This window comes from Balaenoptera acutorostrata, chromosome 12 (genome assembly GCF_949987535.1).
Source record: "Balaenoptera acutorostrata chromosome 12, mBalAcu1.1, whole genome shotgun sequence".
In the NCBI taxonomy this organism is placed as follows: domain Eukaryota; kingdom Metazoa; phylum Chordata; class Mammalia; order Artiodactyla; family Balaenopteridae; genus Balaenoptera; species Balaenoptera acutorostrata.
Window position 1 is genome coordinate 75,664,819 of NC_080075.1, and position 13,448 is coordinate 75,678,266.

The 13,448-nt window shown below is 43.6% G+C and overlaps 1 protein-coding gene across 2 annotated transcripts in view; it reads left to right on the forward strand.

Moving 5' to 3' along the window:
- The first annotated feature begins 4,616 nt into the window (after positions 1–4,616).
- ATAD2B (ATPase family AAA domain containing 2B) overlaps positions 4,617–13,448 on the forward strand; it is a 154,043-nt gene continuing 145,211 nt past the window's right edge. For both annotated transcript variants that reach the window (XM_007183456.3, XM_007183457.3), the window contains exon 1: positions 4,617–5,171. In XM_007183456.3, the coding sequence (XP_007183518.2) occupies positions 4,956–5,171 (216 nt within the window). In that variant the 5' untranslated portion in view covers positions 4,617–4,955. The remainder of the gene's footprint in view (positions 5,172–13,448) is intronic.

A 13,448-nucleotide genomic window follows, 5' to 3' on the forward strand; every position in this document is an offset into this window, starting at 1 on the left:
CGGGTGGGGTGGAGAATGGTGGGCCGGCTGGCAGCTCATGGAGGTGGGACCTATGAGGACTCTTGTGATTATGCAGGGAATTGGAGGTCTCTGGTGAGGGTTGACTACTCTCCAGTCTCTTCCCTCGCTCCACTTTCACCCCCACCAGAGATGGCCACAGTGTTGAATCCTGGGTGAAGGTGTTTCACTGTTGCTGTTCTTCACCAGGACCTCACATCCCTCCTGGAGCTGGAACCCTTCAGTGGGGGTATGGCCAGTTCTGGAGGCTGGGAGGATGAGCCACGGGTATAAGGTTCACTCCCCATGTTAAATTTCCTTTCTTCATGTCTAGCCACCCCTAAGGTTTTAGACTCAGCAGAAGGGAATATCTCTACCTGGGTTAACCCTGGTTATTTCAAGAGAACGGAAGTCTCACGTGTGGGAACCTCCTCTGCTTCCTGGAAGTGTGCCCCTAACATACTTCCTTCCCCTGTCCTTCTCAAACCCTTTTTCCAGTTGGATTTGTTATTCTGTTCGTCTTATACTGCTACTGTGTCTCTCAGGGGACAGATGGCCGCCTTTGTCATCTTCACTCTCCACCCCCAGAGAGGAGTCAGAGCCATAACCCAGCCCCCTCCAAAGATAGGTGAGTTAATATGTGATATTCTCAGAATGTAGCAGACCCTGATGAGCTGAGATAGTGTACTCCCTTCCCCGCAAGGCCCTTGGGGCTCAGGCAGCCATTCTTCTTGTGATCCTACATCCCCCCTGAGGCTTCTGCACTTCTCTAAAACATAAAGATGGGCACCAGCAAGTGGCCTGTGGGGTACAAAGACTCTTGCTCTGTATCTGCCTGGACTGATCTGTCTCACAAGAAGTCATGAGGTCATAAAGGAGAATTCCTCCTGCCCCTGCATCTTCTGCTCCAAAGGAAGTGACAAGAGGAGTCCCTAGTTAAGGATTAGAGTCCTTATAATATGTTCCTGTCAGGAGGCTGATGGATCTTTTTCACTCCAACCATCTACCTTTCCCCTGTTGAACGCAATAAAACTCCATGACACCAGCAACTGTTGTTCTTTAGAAATGGGTTTTCTGACCATGTGGCTGATGTATCATAAGCATTATGGTCTTCTTCATTTGTTGCTTCTGTTTTTTTTCATCTTTTTTGTTTTATTAATTAATAAAAAAGATCTTGTGTATGTACTCCCATTGCTGTCACTGTATAGAAAATAAATTATTGAATCAAAAATAAATAAATAAATAAATAAATTATCGTCCTGAGGTTTTTCATACATATCAGATTTGGTGACTTTAGGCTGTAAATCTGAGGATCCGTTTGTTGTTTTGAATTCTTATGGGATATGTTTTTTCCCCTCTCATTCTTAGTGTAAATGTTGGGAAAGGCAGTTCTCCTTACAGCTTCCTGGAGATTAGTGATGGGAAGTTTGGTTGGTTGATTTTTTTTTTTTAATAAATTTATATTTATTTTTGGCTGCATTGGGTCTTTGTTGCTGCACGTGGACTTTCTCTAGTTGCAGCGAGCAGGGGCTACTCTTTGTTGCAGTGTGTGGGCTTCTTACTGTGGTGGCTTCTCTTGTCACAGAGCACGGGCTCTAGGCGCATGGGCTTCAGTAGTTGTGGCACGTGGGCTCAATAGTTGTGGTGCATGGGCTCTAGAGCTCAGGCTTAGTAGTTGTGGTGCATGGGCTTAGTTGCTCTGCAGCACGTGGGGTCTTCCTGGACTAGGGCTCGAACCCATGTCCCCTGCAATGGCAGGCGGATTCTTTACCACTGTGCCACCAGGGAAGTCCCAGTTGGTTGATTTCTAATTCACCCTTATATTTAGGTGTATCCTTTTTGTACCAGGATTTTGCAGGGTTATTACATTAGACTCTGTAACTTGAGCAGGTTCTGGACTTTGTCTTCTGTCTTTCCTATCTCCTGTAGGCAGAGGAAATAGAAGATCAAATTCACTGGAGTTGAGCAAATGTACTGAAAGTGAAAGCTGTCTTTAGAGCTTTGCTTGCTTTTCTGGGTTCCTGCTGTGACTTAGTTTTTGGTCTAAGTATTCCTTAGTATCTTGCCAGCTCATAGTTTTTTAAAAAAATTTATTTATTTTATTTATTTTTGGCTGCGTTGGGCCTTCCTGGCTGTGCGTGGGCTTTCTCTAGTTGCGGTGAGCAGGGGCTACTCTTCGTTGCAGTGCATGGGCTTCTCACTGGGGTTGCTTCTCTTGTTGTGGAGCAAGAGCTCTAGGTGCACGGGCTTCAGTAGTTGTGGCACACAGGCTCAGTAGCTGTGGCTCATGGGCTTAGCTGCTCTGCGGCATGTGGGTTCTTCTCGGACCAGGGTTCGAACCCATGTCCCCTGCATTGTAGGCGGATTCTTAACCACTGCACCACCAGGGAAGCCCTCATATAGTTTTTTTTTTTTTTTTTTTTAAACTATCTATCTATCTATTTATTTATTTATTTATTTTTATCTGTGTTGGGTCTTCGTTTCTGTGAGAGGGCTTTCTCTAGTTCCGGCGAGCGGGGGCCACTCTTCATCGCGGTGCGCGGGCCTCTCACTATCGAGGCCTCTCTTTGTTGCGGAGCGCAGGCTCCAGACGCGCAGGCTCAGTAGTTGTGGCTCACGGCCCCAGTTGCTCCGCGGCATGTGGGATCCTCCCAGACCACAGCTCGCACCCGCGTCCACTGCACCGGCAGGCAGACTCTCAACCACTGCGCCACCAGGGAAGCCCCCTCATATAGTTTTAAGTAAAGTTTAAAAACGATTTTAATTGATTTTTTCAGTTATTTTCTTCAGGTCATACTGTGTAAAACAAGCAACTCTTTTGTATCTTTTTCAAGCTTTCCTTCCTTTTGTCCATGTTTCCTTTCTCCATTTCGTGGTTCAAGATGCATCTCAGGAGTCATCACCTCTCAGAAGCTCCCTGCTTGAATTAGAGGTCTCTGCCTCATTCTTTCTTTCCTTCCTTCCTTCCTCCTTCCCTCTCTTTCTTTCTTTCTTTTGTTTGGCTGGCACAGCATGTGTGAATATTAGTTCCCCAACCAGGGATTGAACCTGTGCCCCCTGCATTGGGGGCTGGGAGTCTTAGCCACTGGACCGCCAGGGAAGTCCCTCTGGCTTATTCTTTCTAATCACATTGTTCTGCAGCTTACTGGTTCCTTGCCTGTCTCCATTCCCTCCTTGTCTGTGACCTCTTTGAGGGCCAGAACTATGTTGTTTTCAAAAAATCTCCATTTCCTGGCCTGACAGAGAATCTAACAGCAATTGGGGTTAGAATAAACATTTGGTGTTAGTAAATGGTATAGGTTATCATAACCTGAATAACAATCTGGCTTTCTCAATTTAGGACTACAAATACAAACACAGAAACAAAGGAAGAAAGCACACAAGTCCTTTGTGTGCTAATTTGCATACCATACACCTCTTCAGGACACTTCAAGTATTATTTAAAGCCAGCCTCTTTCTGCAGGAAATGAAATTGTTTATCCTGTTCAATGATCTCATAGGTAATTGACACAGGAAAACTCAGGTCTTCCATTATGAGGTCTCCACACCCAAAGAGGCCGGTTTTAAATTGTGGGTGAAGTGTTCTGGGGAGGGTGTGGTATGCAAATTAGTGTAAGAGGGACTTGTCTGCTTTCCTGGAATCTATTCTGATTCCCCAAGAGAAAAACTATTTCCATTCCCATTGCATTATGCAGTTTTGTTGACCAACTGGGAGCTTGGATGGCTGGAATTTCTAATTTTGATGCAGCTTGTTTATTTTTACAGGACTTTTCTTGAGTCGGATCAACTTTTCTTAGGCAATTTTTGGAAATGAACATAATTCTACTTACATCATAGCTTTTCATATTAATTGCGTCCCTTAATCTTTTTCTTTGAAAGTTAAATCACACATTTTATATCTTTGTATTCAGCTTTTTGTATTCTTAATGCTTGCGCGGGCGGGGCAGCAGTGCTAAAAGGAGGCTTTAGTACGAAGAATTCACTCTTCGTGACTACGCCTTAGGTCTGGCTAAGGTTATAGAAATCGGCAGTGCCTTGCTTTGTTTAAAGAGGCAGGGTTCTAGCGTTTGCTCTTTCTTAAGCTTATCGTGTGCCAGATACGGCACAGATATATTTTATCTCAGTTATCATTCACATTTTTACAGCCGTTAAAAGTACAACTCAAGTTCAGTGTCTTGCCTTGGGTATCCCTGGGATTCCAACTCAGGTCACCGCGCCCTCGTCTTCACCGGTCCCCCTCCATCCCCTGCCTTTTCGGGTCGTTCCTCGCTCCATCGAGGCCACCTGGGATGATGCTGGGGGTGCGGGGGTAGTCAGGCCTGGCAGGCTACGAATACTCCACGACCGACTCCAGCTCGCTAGCTAGTACCGCGCGCATTCTGGTTTTTCCCGTCCCCCCACTTCTAGGAGGCAGCCAGACCTGGAAACCATAGAGCTGAAACAGCCCAGAGCGTCCCTTCCGTGGCCGCCGAGAGCTGACGGCGCGCCGTTGGGCGGGGCCTACTGGAGGGGCGGGGGAAGAGGAGGGAGAGCCGGCAAGGGAAGGGCTGGCCGGCCTTGCAGCGCCCCGCAGCGGCCAAGTCGGAAGAGGTCTCGTCGGCCCTGCGGCGCTGGAGCCCTGACGCACGGAGCTCGAGAGCGAGAACGGGAGAGAAAGGGGCAGAAATGGCGGCTCCGCTCGGCTCCCGCTGAGTAGGTCGAAGCCGGCGGAGGGTCTGAGCTCTCGGCCTGGAGCATCGCTCCCGTCTCCCGCTACCTGCCTTCGCACGCCGACTTCCCTTCCTCTGCCCTACCCTCGCCTGTCCTCGTCTGCGCTGCGCAGAGTCCGGGTCGTCTTGTCTTTCCCGGCCCGGCTCCACTAGCCCTGACTGCCCGGCCGGCGGGCCGGCCTTCCTCGGCTCTCCCCGGCGCGGCAGGCGCCGCGAGCGCGGCGTGGACCCCGTCCTCCTGGCTGGACCATGGTGAACACCCGGAAGAGCTCTCTGCGCCTTCTCGGATCTAAGTCGCCTGGGCCCGGGCCTGGGCCTGGGGCCGGAGTAGAGCCTGGGGCGACCGGAGGCAGCAGCCATTTCATCTCCTCTCGGACCCGCTCCTCCAAGACCCGCGCTGCCAGCTGCCCCGCCGCCAAGGCCGGGGGAAGCGGCGGCGCCGGCGTCGCTCTGGATGAGGCCCGGGTAAGAGCGCGGCAGCCCGAGTCCGGAGGCTTGCGAGTCGGCCCGGCCGCTGGGGCTTTGTCTGGCCGGGTTGGGGCAACAAGCCTCCAGTGGAGACCGCTCGGGCGGCCGGAGACCGGGTCTGCGGGTGTGTTGGAGGATGGCAGCCGGCTAGGTAGGGCCACGACAGCTTTGCTGGCCCCGCTCTTTTGTGTAAAGAACAGGACTTGAGTCCAGGGGAGAGGGCTATGGGGGGGGGGGTGTCTTTTCGGGGACATTAGAACAGCCTGCTTTCCGTGTCCTTGTCCTGCCTGAGAGGGGAATTCTAGGGGAGCAAGAGCGAAGGGCCAGAGTTCCCGGGTGGAAGGGTTGGAGAGGAGAAGTGAAAGTTTTATGCGGTGTCAAACCCTTCCTGTAAGTGTGTGAGCTCCTGCCGGTGTCTAACTCCACTCAAACTGTTTGGGGGTGGTTCAAGTTTGTGAGGAAGTGAACGGAGAGCTCCAGTTGGCAGCCAGGCAGGGATGGTGAAAAAAGTTTGGAGCTGCTCTGACACCAACTTTAAAAACAAAATCAACACTATCGCCTCTCCAGGCAGGAGCGATCAAAAGTGATGTTTAGCTGGAGAATCAGCCAGTCAGATAACCAGGATTCTAGCAGGGACTCGGTAGAGCTTTCTAGTAGAGCCTTCAGGTCACAAAAGCGGCACGTCGAAAGAAACGTGTCGAATATTATTGATAGTAGGCACTATCATCTCCAAATTGTTTGGTGTCTTGGATGTCTCCATTTTTGCTTTGGGAATAGTTTATAAAAGGTGACTTAACACCATCGTCCCACTACTGCGAAAAGTGACATTTGAAGAAGACCGGTGATGATTTAGTATTTTTTTTTTTTTAAAGTGGTAGATCTTGAAATTTATTACAGGGTAAGGCTCTAAGCTAGCACGTATGTTTTATCACTTTAAAGGAATTGATAAGGTTGTGTTACGAGATGGGTTATGAATTCAGAAAAGAGAGTGTTGCTTCTGTCTAGAGAGAGGCTAATTTTCTAAGAATAATTTGACTGGAAATTGTTCATTTAACATACTCCTTTAAATCCACACCATTTTGTTATTCTTAGGGGAGGAAAGCAATATTTCATTTTCTGTAGGGGTCTACAAGATTATGTTTGCGTGTATTTTTTTCTCTGTATCTCATACTGTTCTGACACTAATCAGAATGAACCAAGGCAAATACAAGAGACATTTTACTGTACTTCTCTGAAATGTGTTGTATCTTTGAAAATATAATTGGCCTTTATTTTGCTAAAAATCTGGAAAATATTTTAAAAATTGCTTTATGAGTAGACTTACCTTGGAGCTTATAGCTCTCTTAGGTTGAAATAAGAAAGCTAAATCTGAAAGTTGTGCAAACTATTCAGAATAATTATTCTGAAAACTAGACTTTCTGTAGAAATTATTGCAAACATGTACAAGCTTACTGACTTCCTGAAGCTAACATATATTTTAAAATAAAAGTAATTTAAGAAAGGTTTGTCCTGTATCCTTAAGGACAAATAAAATATTTAGAGTGTAAGCATTTAGTTGTATAATGCTATGAATGCCTAGCAGGCTTACAGCAGTGTCTCGTTTATGTGAATCAATTAGCTCATCTGTCACTGATCATTTTGTGGTCCCATTTTTGAATTCATGGATATTATGCTGTCCTTACCCCCTGAGGAATAAGGTGAGGTAATTTGTCAAGCAGCTGTTATGGAGATGTTAAAAGGCAAGGAATCAATAATCTAATGTAGAAATGAACATGCGGTAGCTTTTCAATTGCTAGAAGAATGAAAGATATTAGAGCTCTTTCTAGAAGGATACTAATGAAACTTTGTTTCAAAGATCTTTTTAAAATGTATTGAAAGACCATGAACAACAGGCCAGTGGAAATTTACTTTGAAACATTTGTTTTTCAGTTTTAAGAAGGTTTGTGTTCTGACGCTAGTAGATGATGGAATGATCTAATTCCTTTCTCCGAGAAATTTACTAATCCTATGTTGTGATTGGTCCTTTAGAAGAAGATAAGTTACAATTCTGAATTTAAGTTGATGTATATTTATGAAGCCGGCTGTATATTTCCTTGTTGCATATTTCTGAAATGGGTTGATTTGAGTTTGGTAAGCTCTTCCTTTCAAGTTTGTTTTATGTTACAAGAATTTAGCCCTCCTGTTTCACCCTTTCTGGTGTACTTAAAGGCACCCTCTGGGTCTGTGGTGTCTTAGAAATTTGCTGTCATCTGCAAAGACTTACTTGGTGGAAAATGGGGTTGCTCATGCCGTTGCTTTAGGAGACTTATTTTTGTAGGAAGAAATGTATTCCTCTTGATACGATATAAATTGAAGAGGTTCCCCTTTTTCAATTTTTGTGTGATACTCTTCACTTTACAGTTGATGCTGATTTCCACACCCCCCCTCGGCCCTGACTCTTTTTAGGCTATTTCACCCACTGTGTCTAGAGACATTTTATTTGCTCTAAAAAGCTTTAGGACCGCGATCTGTCATAGCTTTGCTTTTCCCCCAAAAGGGAAAATAGGGTGGGGAAATACACACATGATACATTCTGTAGGTTATTGGAATGATTTTTTTGCGCCTGTACTTCTTTAATGTCAAGTTGACTTGTGCTCTGTAGTTAGTTGTATAATATTACTGCTATATATTGATACTTCGCGTTTTTGTTTAACATGTATAAAACTTAACCTCTTTTAGGTTAATCTAAACGTCAGTAATTAGCATTTATTTGCCACACCTAAGAGTCACTCTCAGCAAACTAATACTGTAGCCACAGAATTGGAAAGCAGTCTGAAAATATTTCAACTCTTTTTCTACCTCTTTTAGGCCTGTTTGTTGGTACTTTTGGCTTGTCACTAGCTTTTTGTGTTTTTTGAGCTTTTTGAATCCACATCTTAGTTGAGAGAATCAAAATACATATTTTAAGTAACTTTATAGGTAAATTTGTTTGATTTTTTTTTTTTTAATTTTATTTATTTATTTATTTTTGGCTGTGTTGGGTCTTCGTTTCTGTGCGAGGGCTTTCTCTAGTCGCGGCGAGCGGGGACCACTCTTCATCGCGGTGCGCGGGCCTCTCACTATCGCGGCCCCTCTTGTTGCGGAGCACAGGCTCCAGACGCGCAGGCTCAGTAGTTGTGGCTCACGGGCCTAGTTGCTCCGCAGCATGTGGGATCTTCCCAGACCAGGGCTTGAACCCGTGTCCCCTGCATTGGCAGGCAGATTCTCAACCACTGCGCCACCAGGGAAGCCCCTATTATCTTTTTTGACTGCACCACTCAACTTTCAGGATCTTAGTTCCCCGACCAGGGATCGAACCCTTGGCCCCTGCAGTGGAAGCACGGAGCCCTAACCACTGGACTGCCAGGGAATTCCCTATATGTTTATACTTTTAACAGAAATAGAATCATACCTTATATACTATTTATGATAGTTAATTTTTCTACTTAACTATGTATCATGTACATTCTTTCATATCTGTCCTTCTTGCTGGCTTTTTAACATTTTGTTGTATCATTACACCATCACTTTAACTTTTCCCTATTGGTACACAGTTACATTGTCTCCATGTTTTTAATATTATAAATAGTGTCACATAAAATGACCTTTCTCTTCTAGGCAAAGTGGAAATAAATACTGAGTCAAAGGTATACTGTACTTTAAATTTTTATAGGTTTTGCCAAATTGTTCTATAAATAGGCTAAATCAATATGCACCCCACTCCCCAATACTCTCAGCACTGTTAAGTTTTTATATACCTTTTACTGGCCGATTTAAGGAGTTAAGATTTAAGTTTCTTGAAGGGCAGAGTGTTTAATCATCAAGTATGTTTAGTATCTAACACAGTAACAGGTGTTAATAAATTTTGTTTGTGGAAGGAATGGATCCCTGAAGATAATTAATAAGCTTATGAAATTATGTTAATACTACAAAGCCAAACAAGTATCCTTACTTGAGACTTTATCCACTGTCAGGCTGCAGGTGTAATATTTGTTACTTATACTTCTTCACCTGGTTCTAACAATCTTATGAGGTAAATAGTAGCTTTTGAATTACAATGGTAGTGCTGCAATATAAGACTGGTTCTGTCTAACTTTTAAGTCTGTGGCATTTTTCAGTATGCCCATTGTCTCTTTGGCATTAAAAAATTTTTTTTTTTATTATTTATTTTTGGCTGCTTTGGGTCTTCGTTGCTGCACGCGGGCTTTCTCTAGTTGCGGCGAGTGGGGGCTACTCTTTGTTGTGGTGCACAGGCTTCTCATTGCTGTGACTTCTCTTGTTGTGGAGCACGGGCTCTAGGGCGCACGGGCTTCATTAGTTGCGGCACGTGAGCTCAGTAGTTGTGGTGCACGGGCCTAGCTGCTCCGTGGCATGTGGGATCTTCCCTGACCAGGGCTCGAACCCATGTCCCTTGCATTGCCAGGAGGATTCTTAACCACTGCGCCACGGGGAAGTCCCTCTTTGTCATTTTAAGTAATATAATATTTTCAGGTGAAAGAACTATCTTCCAGGAAGAAAAATGCAGTTTAAACTACAATAGGCTATTTTAATCTTTTTACAACTCCTCAGCTCACTTCTATATATTTTTTTCCCTTTCTGTTTTCTTTCATGATGATTGTTTAGAAATATTAAACTAGTAAGCCATTGCTCTTGGGATATTTGAGGAAATTTTGGGACATTTTGTGTGCCTGAAGTTTTAGGACTTTGTAGAATAGTACTGGCTCTAAGAAAATAAACAGCAGTGTGAGTTTTGTTTCCTGAAGTCATGGTAACTGCTGCCTCTGTGAATTCTTTTTACAAATGAAAGAAAAAGAAATTGAACTTCTAAGCTCTCTCATGAAAACAGGAGTACCTATTTTTAAGAAAGGTAGAAAAAAAGCCTGTCTTATAAAGGAAATTGGAAAATATTGATTGCACCCATATACTTTCTGATCTAACCTGTTGGCAGTTCCTATTCTGTTTTTTATTGTCTCTTGAGGATCTTTTTCTCATCAGTTATCTTGCTCTTTTTTTTTTTTTTTGGCCTTGCTGTGTAGCTTGTAGGATCTTAGTTCCCCAACCAGGGATCAAACCCGGCATTGAGAGCGCCAAGTTCTAACCCATGGACCGCCAGGGAATTACCCTCTTTAAAATTTTATTGTATTTTATTCTCTTCTGTGGTTCCTTTTCTTCTGTTTACAAGAATCCAGGTCTTCTTTTTAAAAAAGAAAATCCTTCACTGCCTTCTTTGACTTTGTAACCTCTTTAAGCCTATTATCTTATTCTTCTTAATTCTGACACATAAGAGTAGCTCTGTAGTTTATCAGCTGTACATTCTTACCGCTCACTGGGTTCTTCACTTAGTGATTTCCATCTCAGCATTTTGCAGAAATTGCCCTATCAGAAGTTACAGTGTTGGGCTTCACTGGTGGCGCAGTGGTTGAGAGTCTGCCTGCCAATGCAAGGGACACGGGTTCGAGCCCTGGTCTGGGAAGATCCCACGTGCCGCGGAGCAGCTGGGCCCGTGAGCCACAATTACTGAGCCTGCGCGTCTGGAGCCTGTGCTCCACAGCAAGAGAGGCCGCGATAGTGAGAGGCCCGCGCACCGCGATGAGGAGTGGCCCCCGCTTGCCACAACTAGAGAAAGCCCTCCCACAGAAACGAAGACCCAACACAGCCGTAAATAAATAAATAAATAAATAAATAAATACTTTAAAAAAAAGAAGTTAAAGTCTATTAATTAAAAAAAAAAAGAAGTTACAGTGACCTCCTAATTACCAATCCACATGTTTATCAGCTTTCATCCTGTTTAGTCTTTTTGTTTTTTTAATTTAATTAATTAATTTAATTTATTCACTTTTGGCTGTGTTGGGTCTTCCGGGCTTTCTGTAGTTGCTGTGAGCGGGGTCTACTCTTTCTTGCGGTGTGCGGGTTTCTCATTGCGGTGGCTTCTCTTGTTGCACAGCACAGGCTCTAGGGCGCATGGGCTTCAGTAGTTGCAGCACGTGGGCTCAGTAGTTGTGGCACACAGGCCTAGCTGCTCCGTGGAATGTGGGGTCTTCCCGGACCAGGGCTCGAACCTGTGTCCCTTGCATTGGCAGGCGGATTCTTAACCACTGCACCACCAGGGAAGCCCCATTGTTTAGTCTTTTTGGAACCAACTTCCACTCCCCCTGTTTGAGTGAGACACTGTATTTTTCTTTAGTTTATATGAGATCCTTTCTGCTTATCCCTTTTTTTAAAAAAAAAAAAAAATTAATTAATTAATTTAGTTTTGGCTGTGTTGGGTCTTCGTTTCTGTGCAAGGGCTTTCTCTAGTTGGGGCAAGTGGGGACCACTCTTCATCGCGGTGCGCGGGCCTCTCACTATCGCGGCCTCTCTTGTTGCGGAGCACAGGCTCCAGACGCGCAGGCTCAGTAGTTGTGGCTCACAGGCTTAGTTGCTCCGTGGCACGTGGAATCTTCCCAGACCAGGGCTCGAACCCGTGTCCCCTGCATTGGCAGGCAGATTCTCAACCACTGCGCCACCAGGGAAGCCTGCTTATCCCTTTAATGTAGGCATTTTTTAAAGGTTTTGACTTTTGCCCTCTTGTTTTTTATTCTATATATTATTACTTGTGACGCTTTTATTACAATTTCATATCTATCTCTAGTCCTCACATCACTCTATCGCAGAACTGCATTTCCGACAGTCTGATAGACATCTCCCTAGATTTCTGGCTAGAATTCTAAACCTTATTTTCAAAATTGGAATTCACTGTTACATTTCTCCCATCAACATATGCCTCCCGTCCCCTCACCTTCCTCCATAGCTCCTAAAACACAAAAACCACTTTTTACACCTGCCCAGTCTTTATTTTGAATACTGGTATTACTAATATTTTAGTTATTCAGCTTTCTGTAATCAATTTCTTATTTTCTACTTTTACAATTCTATATGAGGCCATCATCAAGACTTGAATTAATCTATTGGTCTGCTAATTCATTTATTTCCTTGAATTTTTCATTTTTTAATGCTGTACTTGGGTACATTCTTTTTGTCTTTACATTAAAGTACAGGTTCTGGATTTCTGACAAATTGTGATCTGGTCAGGAAGCCTTCCCTGAAAACCAGGGCAGCGTAAATTCTTCTCTGTTTTATTATTTTCAACTTCTTTTACCTATTTTTACAAGATTTATGGTACAATAGTGTTCAGTATTTGTGGTAGCTGATGAGTATGGTTTAAGAAACTCTTAAGACTCAAGGAGAAAATCATTTCTGTAAATTGGAAAAATTTTCTGCCTGATTTTAGAAGGTTAGAGTTTAAGAGAAAAAGTCAGTTAGGTGGGGATGACTTAACTTTTCATTGTACTTTTACTTTCTGTAGGATTTGACACTATTACTCTTATACTTCTCTTGGAAGTTATCTCATCCTTGAATCATGTTCCTCTGACCATTCTATGTGTTACATTACTGTTACAAAATAAAGTCCATGTGATTTATGATGTCTTCCTTCATCTCTGTTAGCAATTATCATTTTTTGCTTTCAGAGAATTGTGTATTTCTATTATAGTACTTACTATAATATGCCGTATATCATTACTGTGACTGTTTGTGAACTCAACAGATTGTGTATTGGGTTGTAAGTAGGTCTTAATCTTTTTTTACCATCCCCCCCCCAACCCCCATGTCTTATGTACCCAGTAGGTCCTCAACAAATGTTTGTTAAATGAAATTATTCCCTGAGTTTGAGATGCCTTTCCTGCCTGTGGATTGTAATCACTCTGACACATATTGCTAAATGACTGTGGGTAGGTTGCATAATCTCTCTTAAATATTTTTGTCCTGAAACTGGCAACGCCTTCCCTTAAAGGGTTAGGTTATAATTAACTAGTAAAATGCTTTGAAGAAGTTAAAGTTGAGCATTATGATCATCCTATTAAAGGTGAACTGTTAGTATCAGGTTTGTAGGTAAAAACTTTCCCGAAGCTTGAAGTTAATTAAATGGTGTTGAAGTAATTATTTTGTAGAATTTACATTTTGGTTATTTGCTTTATTTAAATCCCTATATTTCTTTGGAGGGAAGGAGTCTTTTGTAATGCTATTTATTCTGAGGTCTCTGTCACTGAGCCAAGTCACGATTGAAACCCTTTCATTGTAAGAGTGGTACAGTAGTGCAGTGCAGCAGTTAGGATGATGTGCGTCATATTATACTTGAACTGTTTTATATGCCAGAGGTCCTCAGACTTTCGTGTACTAAGAATCATTCAGAGGCCCTCATTTAAAATATCCCACCTC